Source organism: Apaloderma vittatum, unplaced genomic scaffold, assembly GCF_000703405.1.
Source record: "Apaloderma vittatum isolate BGI_N311 unplaced genomic scaffold, ASM70340v1 scaffold2582, whole genome shotgun sequence".
Taxonomy (NCBI): domain Eukaryota; kingdom Metazoa; phylum Chordata; class Aves; order Trogoniformes; family Trogonidae; genus Apaloderma; species Apaloderma vittatum.
In genome coordinates, this window is record NW_009701730.1 from 29,673 (window position 1) to 52,084 (window position 22,412).

Below are 22,412 nucleotides of genomic sequence, written 5' to 3' on the forward strand. Positions count from 1 at the left end.
AGTTTTGAATGTCTCCAGAGAAGGAGACTCCACAACCTCCCTGGGCAGCCTGTGCCAGGGCTCTGGCACCCTCACAGGGAAAAAGTTTTTTCTAATATTTTTGTGGAACCTCCTATGTTCCAGGTTGTACCCACTGCCCCTTGTCCTGTCACTGGACATCACTGGGAAGAGCCTGGCTCCGTCCTCCTGACACTCCCCCTTGACATATTTATAAACATTTATGAGGTTCCCCCTCAGCCTCCTCTTCTCCAAGCTAAAGAGATCCAGCTCCTTCAGCCTTTCCTCATAAGGGAGATGTTCCACTCCCTTCACCATCTTTGTGGCTCTGCGCTGGACTCTCTCAAGCAGTTCCCTGTCTCTCTTGAGCTGAGGGGCCCAGAACTGGACACAATATTCCAGATGTGGCCTCACCAGGGCAGAGTAGAGGGGGAGGATATATATAATCAAATATAATCAAATTAATTGGATACTTGGTCCAATGTATTTATGTTCTCCTCTGCTTACACTCTTTGTTGTTGCTTTTATTATACAGTTTAAGTGTACTGCCTACAGTTAATCCATCCACACTTGAGAAGGTGGGTTCATGGCTGTCCACAAAAGTCTCACACACACGGGTGGCTGAGGGGCTGCTTACGGTGCGCCTGAGGAGGGCAGCTCCCACCCAGCACTAGCAAAGAGACCCCACACTGGCTGTGAGCAGCCATGAGCAAGAGTCTACGAACTGTCAACAAAACCACCATCACATGGATCCAGAGCATCCTTGGGGGTTGACACTTGGCTTTGGAAGTCAATTTAGAACAGCGTAGGGAAACCACACAGCTACCAGGTTCACTCCATACACATAGGATTCCATTTGCTTTTGTCTCTCCCACGCTTTGGTACTGTGCAGAACACTCAAGAACAAACAGACACCAACCTTCACCAGCAAAATTCGAATTAAGTCCATGTATCAATGAAATCATAAAATACACACATTTCATAGCCAGAGTGGCAATCGAAAATGGAAAGATGAAAAAGATTCTGAAATTGAACTAAATGGAAGATTCCAGAGTGATGCTGGTGAGATGTTTCTGGACTGTTTGTTGCTGTCTTAGATTAGTCTCATTTGAAGGAGGGTATTGTTCCTTCAAATTCTATTTTAGCAGTAATCTTGATTGTAAGACCTTTAACTCCACCGATGAGAGGAAAAATTTTGAGGATAAGAAGAATACTAATCAAAGCCCAGAATCTGACCATCTGTGCTCCAAGAACTAAAACGATATATCTGACAAGCAGTTAGCTTAAAGAGTCTTCTAAATATTAATATCTAGGACAAAACAAAAGGAAAAAAAGAACAAATTACATTTACGTGGACTTAGATGGCAGGTTCTTGGTGCACAAGCAAACAGATCTTAAAAGCTGCTAAATTTTCATTCTCAGGTCACTAGAATTTTTAATTCTGAAAGTGTTTGTGTTATGTTGATAGGCTATCATCAGAAGCAACTGTCTGATGCTGAAAATTCTAGTACACTAATTTTATATAACCTTAAGTGTCAGCATATATGTTGCTGGCTTCAGAGTAACAACACAGATAATTCTATTAAAAAAAAAAAAATTACCACATTAGTATACAGAGAAGTTTTTAACCTCTACTAGAAACACAAAAACTAATATTTTTTGTTTGCACTGCTTCAGACACAGTGTAGTTCACACTTGACCACTGATATTTAAGTCCTTCAATTTGGGGAAGCAAGGCCTCTAAAGTGGCCAAAAGCCAGCTTGCACCAAGGACCTCTCTTACAAACAACGTGGTTAAAAACGGATGGTTACAAAACTCAAAATCCTGAAAAATAAAGAGCAGCCAAGAGCAGTTAGCGCTGCACAGTTCATTAAGATTCTCATGATAAAGGAAGAAAACCACAGTTGACCCACAGACCGAGATGCTGACGAATGATCTGCTCACCAACAGCGGGAGCCATGGAGAAGCCTGCTGCTCGCACTCGCTGCACAGAGAGCAAAGCACTGCACACTGTGAGGTGCTGGGGTTTCAGCTGGCAAGAGTAAAAGAGTTAACGAAAAAAAGAAAGGAGTCACTGTTGGAAGAGTCCCAGTGGTAAACAAAGTAAATCAGGATGCGAACACTGCTGCTGCAATGCACAGTTTGCAGCAAGAATAAACTTCTGAAGGGGAATGTGAAGGTGGCCCTCCCACTGGGCTACCCAGCTACAGCACAGATTCAGCTATCTTTGCCATAAGCCACAAGGGGACACAGTCCACAAAGTCAGGAGTCCATGTCACACCAACTTAATAGCAAAAAGTAAATGCAGAAGTTCAAAAAGTGAAGTTTGTGTTCCTGATGGCAAAGTTAATAAAGACAGTTTTGAATTTCCCCATGGTTTTTTCTGATGGCATGTTATACCTCCTGATCAGGAACAATATTTCTTCTTGTCTTTGACTTTTCTTCTTTGAATTTTTAAGGCAATTGTTTTTTCATTGTAAAGCTTCAAATAATAATTTAAGAGATTTTTGACTGTGCTGTATTTACTATAATCTCTTGCCTGCAGCACTACCACAGGAGAACTCCAGCAAAAAGAAAGTTATTAATAAATAATAACACGTCCTCTGCTATTTATCTAGTAACAATGAAAAATAAGTGTAACTCTAACCAACCCTGGCATTCAAAAACAGTTACCTGCTTTTTATAAACCCTAGCTCAGGAGTTAACTTTACTGCAGTATACCTTAAGGTTTAAGTGCAACAGATCTCTGGTCACAGCGAAATCCACCTACTGTGATTTATTTCACCAGCTAAGGCGATACAAATAAATAAGGAATTATTTCTCCCCAATTATACAGGCTTGGTCAATGTAGAATCAGAATGTAAAAAGCTGCTGTTGCCAGTTCCTCTGACCCAACCTTTAGGGCATGCAGCGTGCCCTAGCTGGCACTCCTAAGTCCTCCCTATTGCTTAGGCAGCCCTTCACCCAGGACACTTGGGGTGCTCAGCTCCCCAGGGGTGCTCCTGCCACCTTATCAAGCAGTAGGAGTTAACAGCAGCATCTTATTGCAGGGTTGTGAGGACACTCCGCTTCAGTAACAAACCAAAGGACTAGAAATCAGATTCCACATACCCTTCATTAAACTGGGCTTATATTCGCTGTAATGCTCATAAAACCACCAGGACATCTAAACTATTTAGCAGTCCCATTTAAACTGAGACACAAGTCTGGAGTTTGGTATGATTTTCTGTAGTTAAAAAGATAACCCAGCAGCAATAGTGTTACATGCTCAACATCCTTTCTCAGAGTTTGTGCCACACAGCGCAGTTTACAACTCAGCTGCAAGTGGAACCTTGGAATGACTCATACACAAGCCAGTTACCTTCACAAGCGATAGAGACACCTGGAGGTGTTTAAAGAACAAATAGATGTGGCGCTTTAGGATATGGTGTAGTGGTTAGAGAAATGCGGGGAAAAAGGTTGGACTTGATGACCCTGGAGGTCCTTTCCAACCCTAATGATTCTGTGATTCCATGATTCAGGCCTTCTCTGTCTGTAAACTTCCCTCAGTCTGATTTAAAAGTGTTAACTTCATTGAATTATGCAAGCAAGTACAAGCAGGAACCTAAGTAACTAAATGAAACCGAAGTAAATCTCTCAAAAAATACACGTGCACACAGGCACACAGATGCCTGTCAGTTGTGCTAAACAAAAACTCCGATTATGGGACTTAGATTTCTGAGTTCATAGCAGAACGGGCCTATGCAACACCCACAGTGACCAGCAGCCACCCTGTACACTCCTCACAGCAGAAGGCAGCTCCAGGCTGGTTGCTGTTAGGTAGCGATGCTGCAACAAACAAGTGGAAAGGCTGGGGCACTGACTGCTCCTGGGAAGGGCTCTCTGTGTCACACAGCACCAGTCCAACTCAAAAGTGAGCTGAAAACCCGGCAGAGGTATTTTGCTATTTGAGCAACGGGTTGTATCTAAGTTCACAGGACATCCGTTAGGGCCATTATATAAATCTAGTTCAGTAAAAAGCTGCATGCAGACACAGCCTTCGCTCCTGAAGCACCATTCCACAAGTAGAGTGAGTGTCACTGCTATGGAGCAACACTAGGTACTGAGTAAACAGTTCAAGATGTCCTGGAATCCTTAAAGAAACACTACAACCAAAATTATCACCTTTTGCACACTTAAAGTAGTACACTTGGCAAGAGAAAAACTTTGAAGGTGCTGATCACAACTACTGATCTTCTCCATATCCTTTTTAAAGTGCTCCTATGATCCACATGGAACAGAAAGTATCCCTGATCTCTATTCATCCTCTCACACTCATCACAAATATATGTAAAAATATAGTGTAATGGGGGTAACGGCAGTATTAAGAAGTATATTAGTTAGGCATCTTCTTGCTCCAGTTAGTCCAAGAAAAATATTTTTAAAAAAAAATAAAAAAATCTACAGTTTCATTACCTGAATTCACATAAGTGAAAATAACCACCTAACAATAGGACCAGTTTCAACTGAAAATCACGTCTTTTACACCGAAATTTCAGTAGAGCAAAGCAAAAGTGAAATCACCAAGACAATACTGTCTTCATTATATGAAAATACTAATTTAAATGTCCTTTTTCAAGGAAATCTCCTGATTCTGAATATAGTATAGGTGTGAACATCAGGACTATAAAAATATCATGGAGCAGATGTTGCAGAAGTTTCTTCAGTGAAGACATGCAAGACAACTAAACAGCTGTCAGATGTAGAGGACTTCTGGGATTCCTCATAGTCCTGCTTTTGAACAATTCCAAGAAAAACTCACTTCTTTAGACTCTTGAAAACCACTGCCTCAGAGTCAACAGATAGTATGCAAGTCAGCTTCCTATTTAAAAAATAAAAGTAAAAATCTCAGTTTGGCTGGGGAATTGCTATTAACAGAAACTAGTTATCTATAAATTTACCTTCTCGATACTCCAATTCAAGCACCTTGTATCTTGGCTTTATTCTGCTGAACAGCTGACTACTGAACACTGCTTTACTGTTCTACTGTTGTGGTCTGTCTATCTGCCTTTCATGCTGACAATATTAAGTACTTAAAGTATTTATCTTAGCATATTTGTAAAAACAACAGTTCATATACACTCATCTGAAGCAACCTAGGCACATCTTAAAACACCGTCATTTTATTATGACCATATTTACTACCAAGGTGCTAAATAATTCCATTCCAGTATGATCACACATTCAACTTGCTTGGTTCTAACTTAAGAAAATGTAACTTTTGGTAACATTGCCCTTATTTTCTCGTTCTCATGTATCTACAATGGAGCACAAGCCCTTACATCTAAACAATACACTTCAATCGGGTCATTAATTAGAAAACTAATTTAATCAACAAGTAGATACAAAAACATTCCACAGGCATGAGCAGAGAAAAATCTTTGTATGCTAGCACTATTTAATTAACACAGAGAGTTTTGGTTTTAAGTGTTGCTGCTTATTACAAAACAAGACAAACTTCCATGTTCACTGAACATATACAGAATTTTTTGTAGGTGTCAAGGATAATATACATGGACTCAATATACCAAATTTCTTAGAAAATGAGCAGAACTTACAGAAAATGATGAGCCATCCTTTGAAACTGCAACTGGGTAAATTCCATCTTCTAGATGCACAGAGAGCTCCCAGCTACTTCTCTTTGATTTAGCAATAGGAATTCTAAAAAGGAAACAGACAGAAGAAGAATTTTTAACAGAGATTTCATGCCCTTCCCATTTTAACCAGAAGTGTGTGCCTCATAGGATGGTCACGAAGAATATAAAATATCATTAATCTACAGACACAGTTGGGGAGCATACTTGGAAAAAAAATACTAAATACATTTTTTTTCTCTCAAATGGCACATAAGGAGAAAATACATTGTACTTTCTTTCTAGATTTGCCTTGACATACTGGGTACACTGATAAAGTTATAGGAGGCTCTTGAATACAGCCAGCACTTGCTGCAGAATTGGCTCAAACAGGATGAAAAGCAGATGAGAAAGTGGGTTGGCACAAGAATAGCAGCAGTGAGAGCTGGAACATTCTTTTTAAAGGCAAAATATAATCACTATTTCTTTCATCCCATTCTCAGTAAACCTTAATTAAAGGCCAAGTACAGACAAAAGATTCAGCCAAGCAAATAATACAAGTAATTTTATAATTAATATACATTTTAGGGTATCTCATCCACAGAGTCCTTCAAGCAAATTGAAAAAATAATGATACATCATCACAGCCCACATACAGGATTATATGCCTATTCCTGCACCATTCTGTGGCTAATACAAGAATACAGTCAATGCAAGAAACCTGAATCTTTTCAACTTCAGCTTAAAGAAACACACCTGACAGCAAGAGAATGAGACCTGAGTCTCCATTCTTGGCAATTCAAAGTGAAACAACTAATTTTCAGCTATTTTATTTAAACGTGTATTCAATTTCAGTTTCCTCATCCAGCTTCTCAAGTCACAGAATCATAGAATGGCCTAGGCTGGAAGAGACCTTATAGTTCATCTAATCCAACCTCCCTGTCATGGGCAGGGACGCCTCTCGACTAGATCAGGCTACTCAAGGCTCTGTCCAACTTGGCCTTGAACACCTCCCCGGAGGGGGCAGCCACAACGTCTCTGGGCAATTTATTCCAAAGACTTGCCACCCTCGTGCTGAAGAATTTCTTCCTAAGATCTAATCTAAATCAATTCTCCTTCAACTTAAACCCATTTCCTCTTGTCCTATCAGTGGACACTCCTGTAAAAAGTCCCTCCCCAGCCATCCTGTAGGTTCCCTTCCGGTATTGGAAGGAAGTCTCTCCAACTTTGTTGTAAGAACTGCCATCCGAAGGTTTGCTACAACTTTTCTCATGAATGGTCGCCTTACGTTAGTATCAGCAAGCACCAAGTAGCCTAAAGAAAAGGTACAAAGGTGGGGATTAAACTCCATTAAAATAAAAACACATCATTTTGCTATAGTTTTTCTTCCATACTGACTTTCTCTCATGTTTAGGTTCTCCATAAGAAATCTATAGAGACAGTTCATCGCCTTTAGGTTTCCTCTTAAGGATAATTTCTGCTGTAATTGTACACTGTGGAGCTTACTACAGCATTTTCCTGCAATCTCTAGAGTCTTAAAACTTGAAAACACATCTTACTGTGTTGTGTCGTGTTGTGCTGAGGGACATGGTTTAACGGTGTTGATAGGGCTAGGACAACGGCTGGACTCGATCTTGAAGGTCTCTTCCAAACAAAACTCTAGATTCCTATGTCATGCATCCTCCTGAGGACTCAGGTGCCCAGTGAATCACACCTCCCCAAAGGGAGTGCTCAGGTTCCCTGCGGAATCAGCAGGCAGAAGCACCTGTGAGGACCTCCAGAAGCCACAGGAGGAGAAATTATCTGCATAAGCCAAAGATAACGCATTAACTTGCTAAGGATTTCAACAATTATTTTAAGAAGGCTAAGGTTTTAGACATCTGAAATCTAAGCAAGCACAAGTTCAGGATTTCACCAAACATCTTAGTTCACATCTAACTATCAGTACCTATTAATTTCATTAAAACAGATATGGAAAATAACTTCTTCCCATACTAATGATGCCAAGCGTTACCTTTCACGTTTAACATACAGCAACGATTGTCGAAACAACAAATTTGAGGAAACATCTATGGCTTACTGGGTGCAACGACATTTCTCAGCACCTCATCTTGAAATTCCCGTGTGTCGCCAAAACATTTAGACTGGCCGGTAGGAAATGCGACAGACACAGAAGTTCCTGATGAGGAGGAACAGGAACTTCCTGCTCAGGTAGCAGGCAGCAAGCTGCGAGATGTTTCCATTGCGCTTCCTGGTGCCAGAGCACCAGGAAGGAGGAATGCAAGAACGTTTCGGCGCAGCTGGGTGAAATTCTCCATGGCATTCCACCGCAACAACCAAGAGGAGCTTGTGGTTTATAGCAACTTTGTATTTCTTGCCTAAGAGGGAAGAACTCATCTCAAACACAGCTCAGTAGATCCACTTTATCGGTGGCACGAGATTCCTTGCAGCCTGCCTGGCATGGCCCCGCTTCATATTGCATTTGACCGGAAGTGACCTCATGAATCTGGCTGCTGGCCATCAAAGGGAAGACAGTCTTGTTCTCCAGCAGGGATTATTTTTGTTCGGCCCTGTCTTGCTGAGCTTTGTCAAGTGTATCTCCAAACAGGATGCACGCCTCTTGAAAGGCATGGCTATGATCACTGCTTGCCTGGGTTTCAAGCAGCCACGCAGACACATAATTCCTCTTTCCGCAACACCGGTGGTCAGGAGAGCAAGGTCCAGAGCTGCGTCTAAAACCAAGCGTGCAGCAAGCTGGACTTCCCTTCTGGAATTGCTACATCCACTTGCACAGGGACATTTTCCAGCTTTGCTAATCAAACGCCTGTGGCTCTGTAACTGTAACCCGGTTATGCTGGCTAAGACTTACCCACATTAGCTCACAAGAATTCTGCTTTTTCTTCATTGTATCAAATTCCTTTCCTATAAACTATCTTGCAGTAGACTCCATTTTTGATACAAGGGTTTTTTTATTTCCTATTAGTAAGGATCACAAAGTCAAAAGTCCAAGTTTCTTGGATATGGAAAGAGAGTTGCTAAAGTCTGTGAACTACATTAGAAATGCAGAAATTTCTATCGGGTTAAAAAGTGGGCTTCTTGGTAGTTTTTTTTGTTGCTGTTTTGTTTTGTGGGGTTGTTTTATAAATGTCTGAGACGTCTCAATGCATGGGAAATAATCTCTTTTTTCTTGGCCAAGGTTGCTTCCTTAGCTGAGAACTCTTCTAAGTCCTCCAAAGGGAAAACATCTGGACTTCTGAATATATTTTCCACTAGCTCACAGAAAACTCTCTAAGCTTCTGGCTATTTTTAAAAAAGTAGAACTTAAAATTCTACATACTGGGCTGAAAACTGACATATTCTATTTAGAGAAAAAAAAATACTGAAAGAAAAAATGACATCATTTTTTACCATCACAAAGGGCACAAAAATCAGCACTTCCCCTCCAACCCTAGATTCGGAATCCACACAATATGTCTTTGATAGGGTTCAACACGCCCTCTCTTTCTTCTCACAGCTTTGGCAAATGACGTATCGTCCAAAAAATTATTTTCTTTGCATTGAGAGATCACTGGCTGCGGGAAGAAATGCAAGTTCAGCTGCAAGTTCCAGGTGAATGGGAAGCAGGGCCATAGAGAGCCGGGTGCTGTTGTCCCTTGCCAGGAGCACGGGACGCAAAAGAGAGAGCAAAGGCAGCGCAGCGTCGGATGGTCTCCACTCCGTACAGAAATCGGCACTTCTGAACTTCTCTTACTCCCTATTGCCTTCTAAAGGGAAGCACTGCAAGCAGTAGGGGCCCAGAGGAAGAGTACGGTGATGGCCCGGCTATAAGTAATAAACGCATTGAAGCCATAAAAACATGTAAACAGTGAGAAAACCAGCAGTGTTTGCCTGCTTATTTATTTTCAGCCTCTCTTGCTGTTTGTTCAGCTACAGATGATGTCATGCTCCCATAATATATTTCATACATTGCACAGTGTATTATGTCCATTTTAGCCCCAGCTGCCAAGACAGAGAGAAGGAGGGAGATACTTTATAATAATGCAGCAATTATAGTCCCTGCTTTCTTTCTAAGTTTTCAGCAAGGAAAGTAGAGAACTGCTAAAAATTTTAGATCGACACACACTTACTGTGCTCATGGAAAACAGACACTAGTTAAACTATTATCTATTCTAGTAAAAAACAAATAACAAAAGAAAACAGACATTCACAAAAGCAAGTCAAGTAATAACTCTGCCCTGGCCTGTCCATTTTGATTGTCATCAACCAATCAGATAGAAGGAACTCAATAAAACTGCAATTTTCTGCAGTTTGGGGCAAATAAACTCCCCTTTTCCGATTACTGTTGATGATGTAATGAGCTATGACAAATGTCATCAGCTCCTAAAGGGTCAGAAAATGAAGTATAGATTTTTTATTTTTTTTTCCTTCCGATTCAAATAGTGAATTTTAACGTTGAGGGGAAAAAAAAAAACTTACAAATTCTCTACTTCAGATATTTTTGCCGCATAATACTTTACATAAACACAAAGAAATCCCAAACTATCATAACAAATTCTCCCATTATGAAAGATTATAAGCGTTTGAAAACCACATTATATGACACCCCATAAAGCTGTTTTTCAATTGTGCAATTACCTATTCAGCAGTTAAATAAAAGTGAAATATTGACTTAAAACAATGTTAATGGTCAAAGAATCATTAAGAAATCCTTCATCATAACTTTCACAGCAGGCGGCCTGTAAAATGATCAAGAATAATGTGCTGGATTCTGTAGCCACCAAGGTCAGTTTCTGCATACAAATCTTTGCAGGGGGAGAAAAAAAGACCTTCAGAAAGTGGGCCATTCATCTGAACCAAGTTCAGAGAATTTCCAGCACTGTGAAAAGATATGTTATGCAAGCACATAGATGTATTCAGTGGGGGTAGACTGAACCAGCTACATGGAGACTACAAAGGAGCCCTCCCATGGCTCATGAATAAGTCGAGGAAATGATCAGAAAAAAATGGAGAGATGTTTAGACAGATGGCCCACTTAAAATGCCTGGGACAGGGCATAAGCAATTTTAATGAAACTTTAGATCTACCATATAAATTGTTTCTTATTTTCTCTGCCCTCCCCCCCAAAAAACTCAAGAAAGGCAAATAGAAATTTAACAAGTCAAACAAGAGCTTATCTCATGATGCAAAAAAAAGGGAAAAAGGGAAGTAAATCTCACACTTTTAAGCATTATTGGTTTAATAAGTTCACATACAAAGAAATATCCTTCACAGAACCTTCAACTATCAGATGAATATAAAAGCAGGGAATGGATAGATTAAAAGAATTCTAAACAGAAGTGTACTGCCAAACAAAACAAAAATCTAAGCTTTACTATCTGAGTACTTTCAACACTTTCCAACATAAAAGTTCATTGTTGCACAGAAAAGATAAAAGCAGCACTTTCACAGGATTATTTTAAGAACTAAAAATTATGTCAAAGGAACTTAAGAATCTGGCAATATTTTGTTCAGCAATTTCAAGTATTTTCTACATCTATTCACACACATTTTGTGTGTATATTCAAGATTGATCCATCTATACATATTGTGCACTTTTACGTCTTTCTGCTTTATGCACGCACATGTATACATATATCCCTTTCACTAACAGTATGAATATATACCATCATTAGAGTAAATTATAGTTCTGCATATGTCATACAAAATAATACCCTCTACTAGCCTGTGTGCCAGCTGATCAGACAAAGGCTGAAAAAAAATTACCCAATGTTTATGTCAAAAGGGTTTTAGATTACATTTTCTTACATATTACATTTAGATCAATAACAAATATGCATCCTTATAGCCATGCACTCTATCTGAATAGCGACCACAAGAAAAAAGTTAAATTACATGGAAGGTAAACTGTAAAATAAAAAGCACTGTTTTAAAAGGATGCTATGCAGGGCATCGTGCTTTGATTCAAAACAGTCCATATCTGGATGCTTCTTCTTCCTTCAACAGAAGCCTTTTGGGTAATTGCACTGAACTAAGGGCCCACAATCCAGTGTCCAGTGAAAACCTCCAGTGCCTTCATCAGTGAACCCCAGATCAAGGCTAAATAAAGAAATAGATAAAGCAAGATCTTGTAAATCTAGGGTGAATTTAGCTACCCAGACATAAGTGTGTGGCTCAACCCTTTTCATCTTCGCTTAACTGAGATTAACAGACAACCAGAGCTCAACTCTGGCTCATCCTCTTCCACTCTGAAGGTCCAGGGGTTGGGTCCTGCAGAGGGAGTCACCCTGCCCAGATTGCTTCGCAGCTACCTCCCTCAAGCGGCCTGGCAGGAACACGGGGCTCCTCCGCCAAAGTTGTCTCCAAAGTCTTAAGGAGCAAGTGTGCTCCAAGCACGCAGACAAACAATTCTAAGCCATGCAAAACACCTTTTACTGCTCTTCTAGCTTTAAATCGGTCAAGCAAAGGAAGTATGATTGCTGCTATCGCTCATCATAGAATCACAGAATAGTTTCGGTTGGAAGAGACCTTCAAGATTATTAAGCCCAATCTTTGTCCTAGCCCTATCATTGTTACCCCTGTAACAAATTCAAGCTTGCAGCACGTATGTCCAGAGAATGAAAGGTCTGGGTTACTGGGCTCCTGCAGCCTGCGAGACTACTCCCACCTCTCAAGAGGAAGAGCCAGGGCCCAGGTAGGCATTAAGGGTCTCACCAGCCTAAGCTGCTGGTAGTAGGAAGGAAGGAGAGACTCATAGAGATTCAGAGTATGTAGCTTTGCAGCCTGATGGTGCATTCTCTGGGACAAAGTTTTGGCATTTAGTCTTACGTCAGGAAATATCTACGCACTTTGAGTTTATCAAACTGGATGAAACACAAAGCAATCCTGGGAGCTGCATGTACTGCCCAAGACCTCTCAATTTCAGGGGAGAGACTGCCCAGTCCTTCAGCAGATGCCAGCATACCTTGAAAATTACAAATAAATAAATGTAAAACATGATATCTGAAACTCATTTCCTCTCCAGTGACATGTCAGGGCCTACTTCTGCATTTAGTTTCTCTCGGAGAAAGGAAATATCACAAGCACTGATGCTGGATAAGAGATGTTGCTCGTTGTCTCACTGCAAGCATTTGTGAGACGAGACACAAGGAAGATTCAAATCATGTGTTCTCAAGTAGAGAGAAAAGACATTTATTTTCCATATAATTTACAAGTCTGTGCTTCTGATCTGTTCTTTCAAACCATCTGTCCTAAATCAGCAAAACTATTTACTTGCAAGAACTACTTGCAAGCAGGTGTTTTTAATCAGATCAGTCAACAATATTGACTTGTGCGTGCTGACAATTGTTATAGACACAAAATTCTGAAAATCTGTTCATCATCAAAAAAAATTTGGAGCTATTTCTCTTCCATTAAAGTATTTAATTTCACAACTTTGTTTTTCTCACACACCCTTGATTTTTAATAAGAGTTTACTTTGGGCAGTTGGAAAAATATAATAATAGCACACTCCACAAAAGGAAAATTACAAACTCCTTTTCCTGTATAAATCTATCTGCATTTCCTTGAACAAGGAAATTTACTGTGCAGATATTTAAGAAGATTCTTACAATAGTTATCTCACTTTCTTTTACTGCTCAAAGAGCTCCAGTACAAATCAGTGACGCAGTAGGAAAGACTACAGCTCTTCCATTAGCATCATCTAGTAGCACTTACATCCTTCCATGTAACAAGATGGTATTGGGACGTAGCTGTTTGTGGGTTACCCTGCTTCCTGGGCCTTCATTCAAACAGTGGCTGTGCCCAGTAATAATGTGCTATTTTTCACTTTGTAATAAGTTTAGAATATTACAGAATCCCTGTACATGTTAAAAATAGGCAGCAAGCAATCTCTAAGCTACTGATATTAAAAGAGGTGAAATGATTAAAAGATTACCTGCTGATAAGGTAATAGACATTCATTTTCTGACAATGCATAAGACTACTTTCCATACTCTTATTTTCTGAAACATCCAGCCAAACTCTGTTAGGTTGTACTCACCCTAGTAGTGAAATCTACCTTGCTTGTACCCTACTAATCTCAACCTAAATTGCCATTAACTGCTGTAAATCTGAATTCAAAACACATTTGCTGCTTGAATCTGTCACTTTTTTTGTTAGAATTTAGAATTTCAGTTATTCGCTCACTTCTTCAGTTGAAGTTCTGGAGAGTATGTTATCTCAGAACTAACCAATACATCATACAGTGGGTGTGAGAACATCGGTGTTTTAGTTCAGACTGAGAGTAGCTCTCAAAGTAAATTATCCCAGTCACCTGCACTTAGGCTGCTTTGGACCAGACGCTGCAGAACAGTCTCAAGACATGGGAACCAGGTTCCTGTCTGATGCAAGACGGAAAGAAGCCAGGTTCCAGAACTGCTCCCAGCACACTCCAGCCACAAGCAGGCATTCAGTTCACAGGACTGGACTAGAACTCATCAGAAGTCAAATATATACAGTGAGAGTATCAGATCCTCATCATGGATCAGAAATCCACTTGTACTGATACGCACTCTAATGACAGCTAGATAAAATATTGAAGAAATCTTCATTCTCATGAAGATATTTTAATCTTGATGATATTTTTTGCAACTGCACTCCCTCAAAACCATAAGCACAGTATTTAGCTTAGATATCAGGTCATAGTTTAAAAGGTAAACAAAAATTATACTTAAATTCAGTCCCAAAACTCTTTATTTAGTTGACTCAATTAAAAAAAAACGTTATGTTAAGAAATGCTTAGTACCTGCCAGCTCCTCTCAGCTGAAAGCAATGAGAATACTGCACCATGTAGCACATTTGAAAAATCATTCTGCCAATTTGGAGGACAAAGTACATATATTAGAACTGAATTTAAAACTTCCATTTTGGAAAAAAATCTTGGCCTGACATTCCAGTGCTGTCTCTATCCTGTTATATAATTTCTTGAACACATCACCGTTTCTCCAACTGTCAGTAATTTACAATGTTAATCCCCCCAAAACACATTAACCTATCTCTTTCTTATTCAGAGACATAAAACTTCACTCATATACTCCCATATCCACTATTAAAGGCAGTAATATCTGACTGAAATGCAGCATTTCTTTAAAGAACAAATTTTATAAGACCAAATACAGTGAAACCTGTCAGCATCTGCTGAACTTACTAAAATGAAGCACCAGATCCAGATTGAGAGAAAACTCCTAGGAAAAGGAAAGACATCAGAATAAGGCCACCTCTGAGAAAATCTGGCAACAGAACTGGGAGCAACGGCCTTCTTCAAGGCCCAGAGGGAACAGTGTACAAACTAATGAAAAACTATAAATTATATTAAGCTAATTAAAAAAACCCCACTAAATTGTATTAGAGCCAAATGGAAGATAACTTCTTATAGACCACTACCTCTAAATATCTTTTCTGAGGTTATTGTTAAGAACTATGTATTGAATGCTGTCTTTCTTGTGTTTAACAGTTTCATTTATTTCTCTCACCTAAGACTTACTACGGTCCCCATTTGATCTGTCAGTCTTTTCAAAACTAACCAGATTATATTGCCACTTTGTAGTACCCCGGATTTGACCTGGTCTCTAAGAAGCACATCATGTCCAATATTCCACAGGCCATTATTTGAAAGAGAATTCTCATTATTTTGTGCATCTTGGAAAAAACAAAGCTTGCACCAGATTTCAGTTCCAGGTTCCAGAGCTTTAAAAGAGTTCACCCGTCACACAGAGCATATCACCTCCTGCAAGCTTGGTGGCAGCAGAATCAAAACAGCACATCCAAGAGCTTAACCATCTCATCCCAAGGAGATCTGTTTTGTAATACGGCTGTACTGATCATTTTTCCTCTGTTGAAATTTCATATCTACATGAGACTTAATTCAGGAAATACACAGTACGTATATTCGAGATGGCAGAGTTCCAGACAAGGATGGCCAGATGTTTTCTTACTAGCCATCCTATGTGTCATAGCGTAAGCAAAAGAAGCTGGTCAAGTTGCAACAATGTACTTTTCTAGACAGTGGTGGCTTTTCAAAACGATGCTTCTTTACTGCATACACAAGAGCCAGTGCTGGGTGAGAGCCCAAGTATCAGTGATGAATCTACCAAGTCACAGACAAATGTGATTAGGATATTTGGCAGAGGTACTCAGGCCAGTTTCTGACAGGCAGTGTGACAGCTGCTTCCTCTCCCTAACATGCAAAAGATGTGGCATGTTTCACAGATTCTAAAGATTTGTTCTCTATTGCTTCTGCATTAAGTTCCCATGGAACAAATTAATACCACTAAAGTTAAAGATAAAAAAAAATAGCAAATGAGAAAAACCCCAAGAGTTCACTTAAAATTACATTAGATAACATAAAACATGCATATCTTCAATAAATACAAATTCTTCCCATCTAGACAATTACAGCACAGAGCAAAGCCCCGGTGACTCACATTACCTTCAACAGATCTTCTACCGCACTTTAGCTTATATCTAGAGTTCACACCACTAAGCTTTTAACACCTCATATTAACCATCTTTTCCACTTCTAACTACTGAAAAGAGAAAGGTATTTCTCCACAAAGAGCTAGATCTTAGATAGTCTGAACTACCTTTAGGTGACAGTTACCTGTATTTATTACATTACTTAGGCACTATGAATCTGGGCAACAGAAACACAGGCTCAAACTGCTATTTAACAACAGCATGTATTCAAAAGAAGATAAATCTCTACTGCCTTCCATATATTTTCATGCCCTCTGTATTTTTTCATCCTTTTAACAGGACACATGACATTGTTCATATTATAGTCTCACAAGTAAAGAGAAGAAAGCCAAAAAGAAAAAAAACTGTCCATATGTTTCCTACTTTGCTGAAGTTACACACACATGTGAATGAAAGAATTTCAGAATAAATTATTAGTTAAGCTAGGGTTGATTGCGAAGGAAAAAAACTTTCTAACAGCTAGTGCCTCAGGCTCAGCATTAATAACAGAGAATTTTTCCCACTAAGCTTTCTGCTGACTAAAGCTGAAGTAGAGAAGCCAGGCTGCATCGGTGGGATGGACTCAAGGAGTGGTGGTAACACAACTGCACGTAAAGTTTAACACAATATGGGCCTCCTACACAGATTTCTTTCTGCTTCTTTTGGAAGAATAATCAACTATACAGCCTGGGAACATAAAAATGGCCACACTGGGTGCCCCATACATTCATCTGGCCCAATATTCAATGATCAACAGTAAGTAGTCAAATAAGGCATAAGAACAGTACAAGAACTAGTCACACTTATACATGGAATGTATGAGACGAAATCAAAAAATCTAATAGAGGAACAAGGTAAACTTAATGTTAGTAAACATGTTAAAATGACTGAGAATACAAGTACAAAAAAAAAATTTGCTGCAGGGATGTGGAGAAAATGCAGCGTTTAGAAGTGCTCTCACAAGTTCAAGGAAGCAGAGGAAAACTGGTTTTTTACGGTGTCTCCCTTGTCTAAGGACTTCAAGGGCTGGTTGCAGACAGGCGAGGACCTGCTTTAAATTTCAGTGTCTGAGAAAAATGGGCAGCAGAGTCTGAAGAAAATCATTAATTAACGTGTGACCAAGGTGTATCAGATCACCACCCACAGCAGAGAAAGAAGCCTCAGAAACACATACCACTGGAGTTTTTAAAAACAAAAGCTTATTAAAGCCTACGAAGGATAAAATTTAACAGGCGCCTCTGACTTTTGCAAGTGGTTTTTTACACCTGGAATTCAACAGGCAAATAAATTATTTGTATCATCACCCTACTAACTGAAGCAAGACTAATTTTACTAAGCACTACCAAGAGACACAGGATAAAGACCTATCATCATCTCCTTTCTAAGTCAATGGGTAAACATCCCTGGTTTCAAAAGACCCAGGTCCTGCTCTGCTCTTTCCTGGCCAGGATTTCTCACACTATGAGCTTTGAAGATACATGTTAAAGGGAAGCCACAGCCAAAACAAACTCCGAGAACCACATCTAATTACACAGGGAAGTAAGCCACTAAAGAATGGTCTGCAAAAGATATTAGAGAATAATCCATAATCACAAAAGGAAAAGTCATCTGAGCAGTCTCAACAGAAGTCCAGGGAAAAATCGAGCCTTTGAATCCTTATTATGAGCCAACAGAAATCAGAATATTTTTGATTTAAGGCACCATCTATCCCAAGTATCCCACTTCAAATACGCTAACGCATCCATGTAGTTTTTCTTTTAAGATTCACAATATCACTGGACAAAAACATACAGCATCTACGGCGGAACCATAGACTGCTACCTCAAATGAAGGTAGCAGATCCCTGATTTTGAGTCCTGCAAAACTCAGGCATGTGAATAGCGCCACAATTATCAGTGTTACCTCTCAAATACTTCTCCAATTAGAATTACACAATTCTATGTTGTCACAAAGCAACCAGAAAATATCTTAACAAGAAAGTGAAGAAGGAGCTCTCCAAGACTTGCAAGACAAAGGTAGGACTCATTTTTTTCTAGTGAAAATTTTTCTTCAGTATTTTCACTTAAACACACGCACACTAAAACTACGCAGAAGTGACCTGCCTCTCTAAAAGCTGAAAAGAAGTAAGTCGTAGCTCAATGTTGTATGTTTACACTTTTCATCTTAACCTTAAACAAGACTGAATTGAGCATAACTGCACCGAAGGTCAGCTTCTATACTGGCGTATCAAGTTTCAAGCCAACAGCTCTTTTATTTAAAATATGTTAGATAAAAAGGTAATATGCTCTCTGTAAGAATTCCCTTGAGGTTAGAAGAACCAATAAATTAACTGTTACCATATGTTTGGCTCCTTTTGGCAAAATTCAGTAACAAAACACTGCCAAACCTCTTTTGGCAGGTAATAATATTTGGTAGCTTATAGTACAATTCAGGAGAAAAGAAAACTAGACAGAAAGCATTGAAATTAACAGAAGAAACTGCATTTCTATCTTTATATAGTTTGCTATAGGCTGTTGAAAGAAAAAAGCCTCTAACAAAGTCAACTCTACAGGTCTGACCTCTAATAAGCAGACGCCTCCTAAAAAAGAGCTGTATCAAATGCAAGCTCAAACACTCCAGCTAGTATGTTAATGCAAATATTCTGCGTTTTTTTAAAAACAATGCTAGATATAAAATCTGTTTTACAAATGAAAAGCTTTGTAAAATTAGTATTCCTAAGTGTTAAAATGCATATTATTAGTGCTTTCATTACAGCAGATTTATTTCATTATAAGTGAGCAAAGTCCAAGCTTATTCGCAACACCATGCTCTGAAGTTTCACTTGTGTTAGAATTATTATTTTTTCCCCCACATCTTTTATATCTACATAATTGATAGAATGTGACAGATAAAAAGCCTTCAAAACTACATCTTTAATTATAATTATAGACATAGGATATGAAATTCTGGGTATTTTAGGGACATCTATTAGAGATTTATTTCTTAATTCCAGCTAAATAGGTGGGGGTGAACCTAGTTGGTCCTATTCCCTTACTGAGAGAAAAAGGACTTGCTCTATAAAGCCACAGTTACAAGAAATCAAGGCTTTTTCAGATATAAGAAAGCCCATTTCAATTTTATTTTTGCAATCATCTATCACAGTTATAAGAAATCAAGGCTTTTTCAGATATAAGAAGGCCCATTTCAATTTTATTTTTGCAATCATCTACGATAACATATTCAAAATTCATTATTAGTCTCATTTTCGATACAACAGATGTAGCCTGTTGTTCCCGTCATGATGGTTTGTATGTAGAGGAAAAAGAGACACTTAAAAATTCTGCATTTCTTTAATCAACAGCATTATCCCATTAAATTCTAATTTTTATGTATATAAATCACTTGCTATTCAGCTTACAGTTCCACAAACATATCTGGCAAGCAGTTTGAAGCAGGTTGACAGGTATAGGCCAGACATTTCACTTCTTAAAGTCATGTTATTGCATGGTTAATCCTATATTTGCATTAATTTGATTATAAGCACTTACAGGTAAAAGTAGGTCTACAGATTATAATATAAGCTTCTGGAAGGTTTTTCCAGAAGAGAAATATTTTTCTGCCATTCTACAGATGCTTGCCTCATTCAGTTATTTGGGATTTTATTAATAATCTTCTCATTACTGTATTCATATTCTGATTTCTTATTTTTTTATTTTAAGTAAGGCAATTTCTGTGAAGACTTGACACCAAAATCAGAGACTTCATTACCCTGCAAAATATATCCACAGTTCAAAGTATTTAAGAGGGTTAAACAAAATGCAAACATTTAATGCAACATTAAGCATGTGAAATAAAAACTTGATTGCCTAAAGAAAGCATGCTATGCTGTTACCCTGGTGACAGGTTAAAAAAGGATTGTGAGCTGAATGGCTGTATGATATGAAATTAAAATGTTTCACATTGAACAATCCAAAATGAATTGGGAAAGGTTAGAGCAGAGGAGAGAGAAATCAATTCTCCAATGGCAATGGTGAATGGAAGTGAAGTCTGAATAGGATTTGCCAGTGGGGTGCAACAGCTGCCAAATATCCTGCAGCCAAAGAATTACAATAATACTGATGAAGTGTGCAAGAGCTTTTGGAATCGTTGCAGGGAACAGAGAAATACTCCTACAATAATGAGGCGATTCTGTGTCCCATCCCACTTTTGCAGTTGATTCAAAGGAAAAAGAAATGGCCAAAAATTATAATGCTCAGTAACAAAGGTATAAATGAATTATCTGTCCCTTCAATCAATGTCTTATATTTAACTGCAGCCTTTGTGAACCATGAACGAAGCACGCATGCTAAAGAATGGAGAATTCAAGACACATACATGTAGAAGTATGCACACAATATTCAATGAGAGACTTTCTCTTCCCATATATTTCGTCGACATTTCTACTGCAGCAGCATCCAGAATAAGCCATACACCACAAAGACAGCAGGACACAACCAGTGCCTCAAGGAACTTCACAAGGTAAGGTCCTGATGTTCTTGTTTATCTTTTTCATGTTAATAATGGTAGGAAATAAAGATTAGTAAAATTTCTCACGTGAATACGTTTAGTGAGCCTAGCGTCCCCCCAAGTCAAGAAAAACTTTGTCTTTTCATATAAAAGCCTCCAACACAATTTCTGCTCTTTGGAACTCCAAATAAAATACCCAGATAGAGAGAAAAAAACTATTCTAAAATAGCTGTAAGGCAGCCAGGGAGCACATGGCAATTAACACCTTGCTAGTTCTATGTTTCATGCATACACTTTCTACACATAGACAAATACCAAAAAACAGGTTTAGGAGGTGTAAACCTGCATGTGAGGGAAGGGTTGTCAGGGAACAGGCTGCCCAGGGAGGTGGTTAAGTCACCATCCCTGAAGCTGTTTAAGAGAAGGGTAGATGTCACCTTGAAGGACATGGTTTAGCAGTGTTGATAGGGCTAGGAAAAGGTTGGACTCTATGATCGTGAAGGTCTCTTCCAGTCAAAACTGTTCTATGATTCTATGACTTACAAAAGCAATTGAAGTAAAGGGAAGAGAGAGAGGTCTTGTGGTAAAGAGAGCATCTTGCAGAAGACGAGGTTGTAAGCAAAGCATCGATGAGAAAAGGGCGAGATTCACAAAACCGGCCGAAAATATGGCAGGAGCACAGAAAACATTCATGTGCACATGACATAAATTCAAGCCTCAACATGAAGTGAACAGTAGCAACAGAAGCTATAAAGCTCCTACAGCAGCTGCTCTTTTCCCAGCAGACATGGTGAAAATAAAAGAAGACAACACTGGGACTTCGCCAGCTCTGTTCACTTTGAACTGCTTTCCCACCAGCAAACACCTCAGTAAGATGTACGTCGCCGCTTTGGGGATCCTCCCAAGAGATGCTCACCCAGGTTCAAGCTTTTCATAATGATTATCTTCAGAATGTTTTCATAATGGTTATCAACTCAATAAAGATTGAGCAAGCATGGATTCCTGAGTGCCCAGGACATTTTTTTCCCTATAAATGACATAGAGATGACAGGCTATGAAAATTTCCCATGAAAGACCATTCTGTTTCTGGAATATATGTTCATGAATCATATGAAACAACAACTCTGCTTTCAAATGACCATATAAACACCTTATATGTCTTACATTATCAATTCTGACTCCATTAATTCAATCTCATCAGAGAAAGAATAAGATATAGTCATAAATTCTATCCTGATATGTCCCATTTCAACTTTTATATTTTACAAAAAAGCTCATTTCCACTGGCCAAAAATACCCGTTTCATATACTTGCCATCTACTTAGTTGTCTCCAACACATATAATCCTCTTTCCACGATAAGCAACTGAACGATGTAGAAGGGTAAATAAGGCCAGATTTTAAAGACAGATAGAATATTGTATAGGGCAGCTGGTTTAGCAATGATTAAACTAGATTCAAAACAAACAAAAAAGTAATTATTTATGAGAGGTCAAAAGAACAACATCAAGTAACACCTAAAGAGACAAGAAAGTGTTTTCATGATCAGAAGAGCCCATTAGAAAAAAAAAAAAAAAGAAAAGAAAAAAGAAGAGAACAGAGTCTTAGTACCTTGCTAGTCTATGGGGACTGAAAAACCACACAGTGGAGTAACGGTCTGAGGCTGCAGTAGTTACACAAACATATCTAGGACTTTCAAAGGCATAACAGTAAATCATGAAAAGAATGCTTGACTTGTTGACCAGGGGCCCAGAACAGTAAGGATAAGACAGTGTTACTTTCATGAGCTAAGGATGACTGCATAACTCCAAAGCGAGGGAATGAAGA

General features: G+C 38.9%; 1 protein-coding gene across 1 annotated transcript in view; it reads right to left on the bottom strand.

Annotated features, from left to right (window-relative positions):
• Positions 1–1,877: 1,877 nt before the first annotated feature.
• Positions 1,878–22,412, bottom strand: part of LOC104281293 (propionyl-CoA carboxylase alpha chain, mitochondrial-like) — a gene marked incomplete at its 5' end in the record, with an annotated part of 95,835 nt that continues 75,300 nt past the window's right edge. The window contains 2 exons of the mRNA XM_009879240.1: positions 1,878–2,030; positions 5,596–5,698. Coding sequence (XP_009877542.1) covers positions 1,878–2,030; positions 5,596–5,698 — 256 coding nt within the window. The remainder of the gene's footprint in view (positions 2,031–5,595; positions 5,699–22,412) is intronic.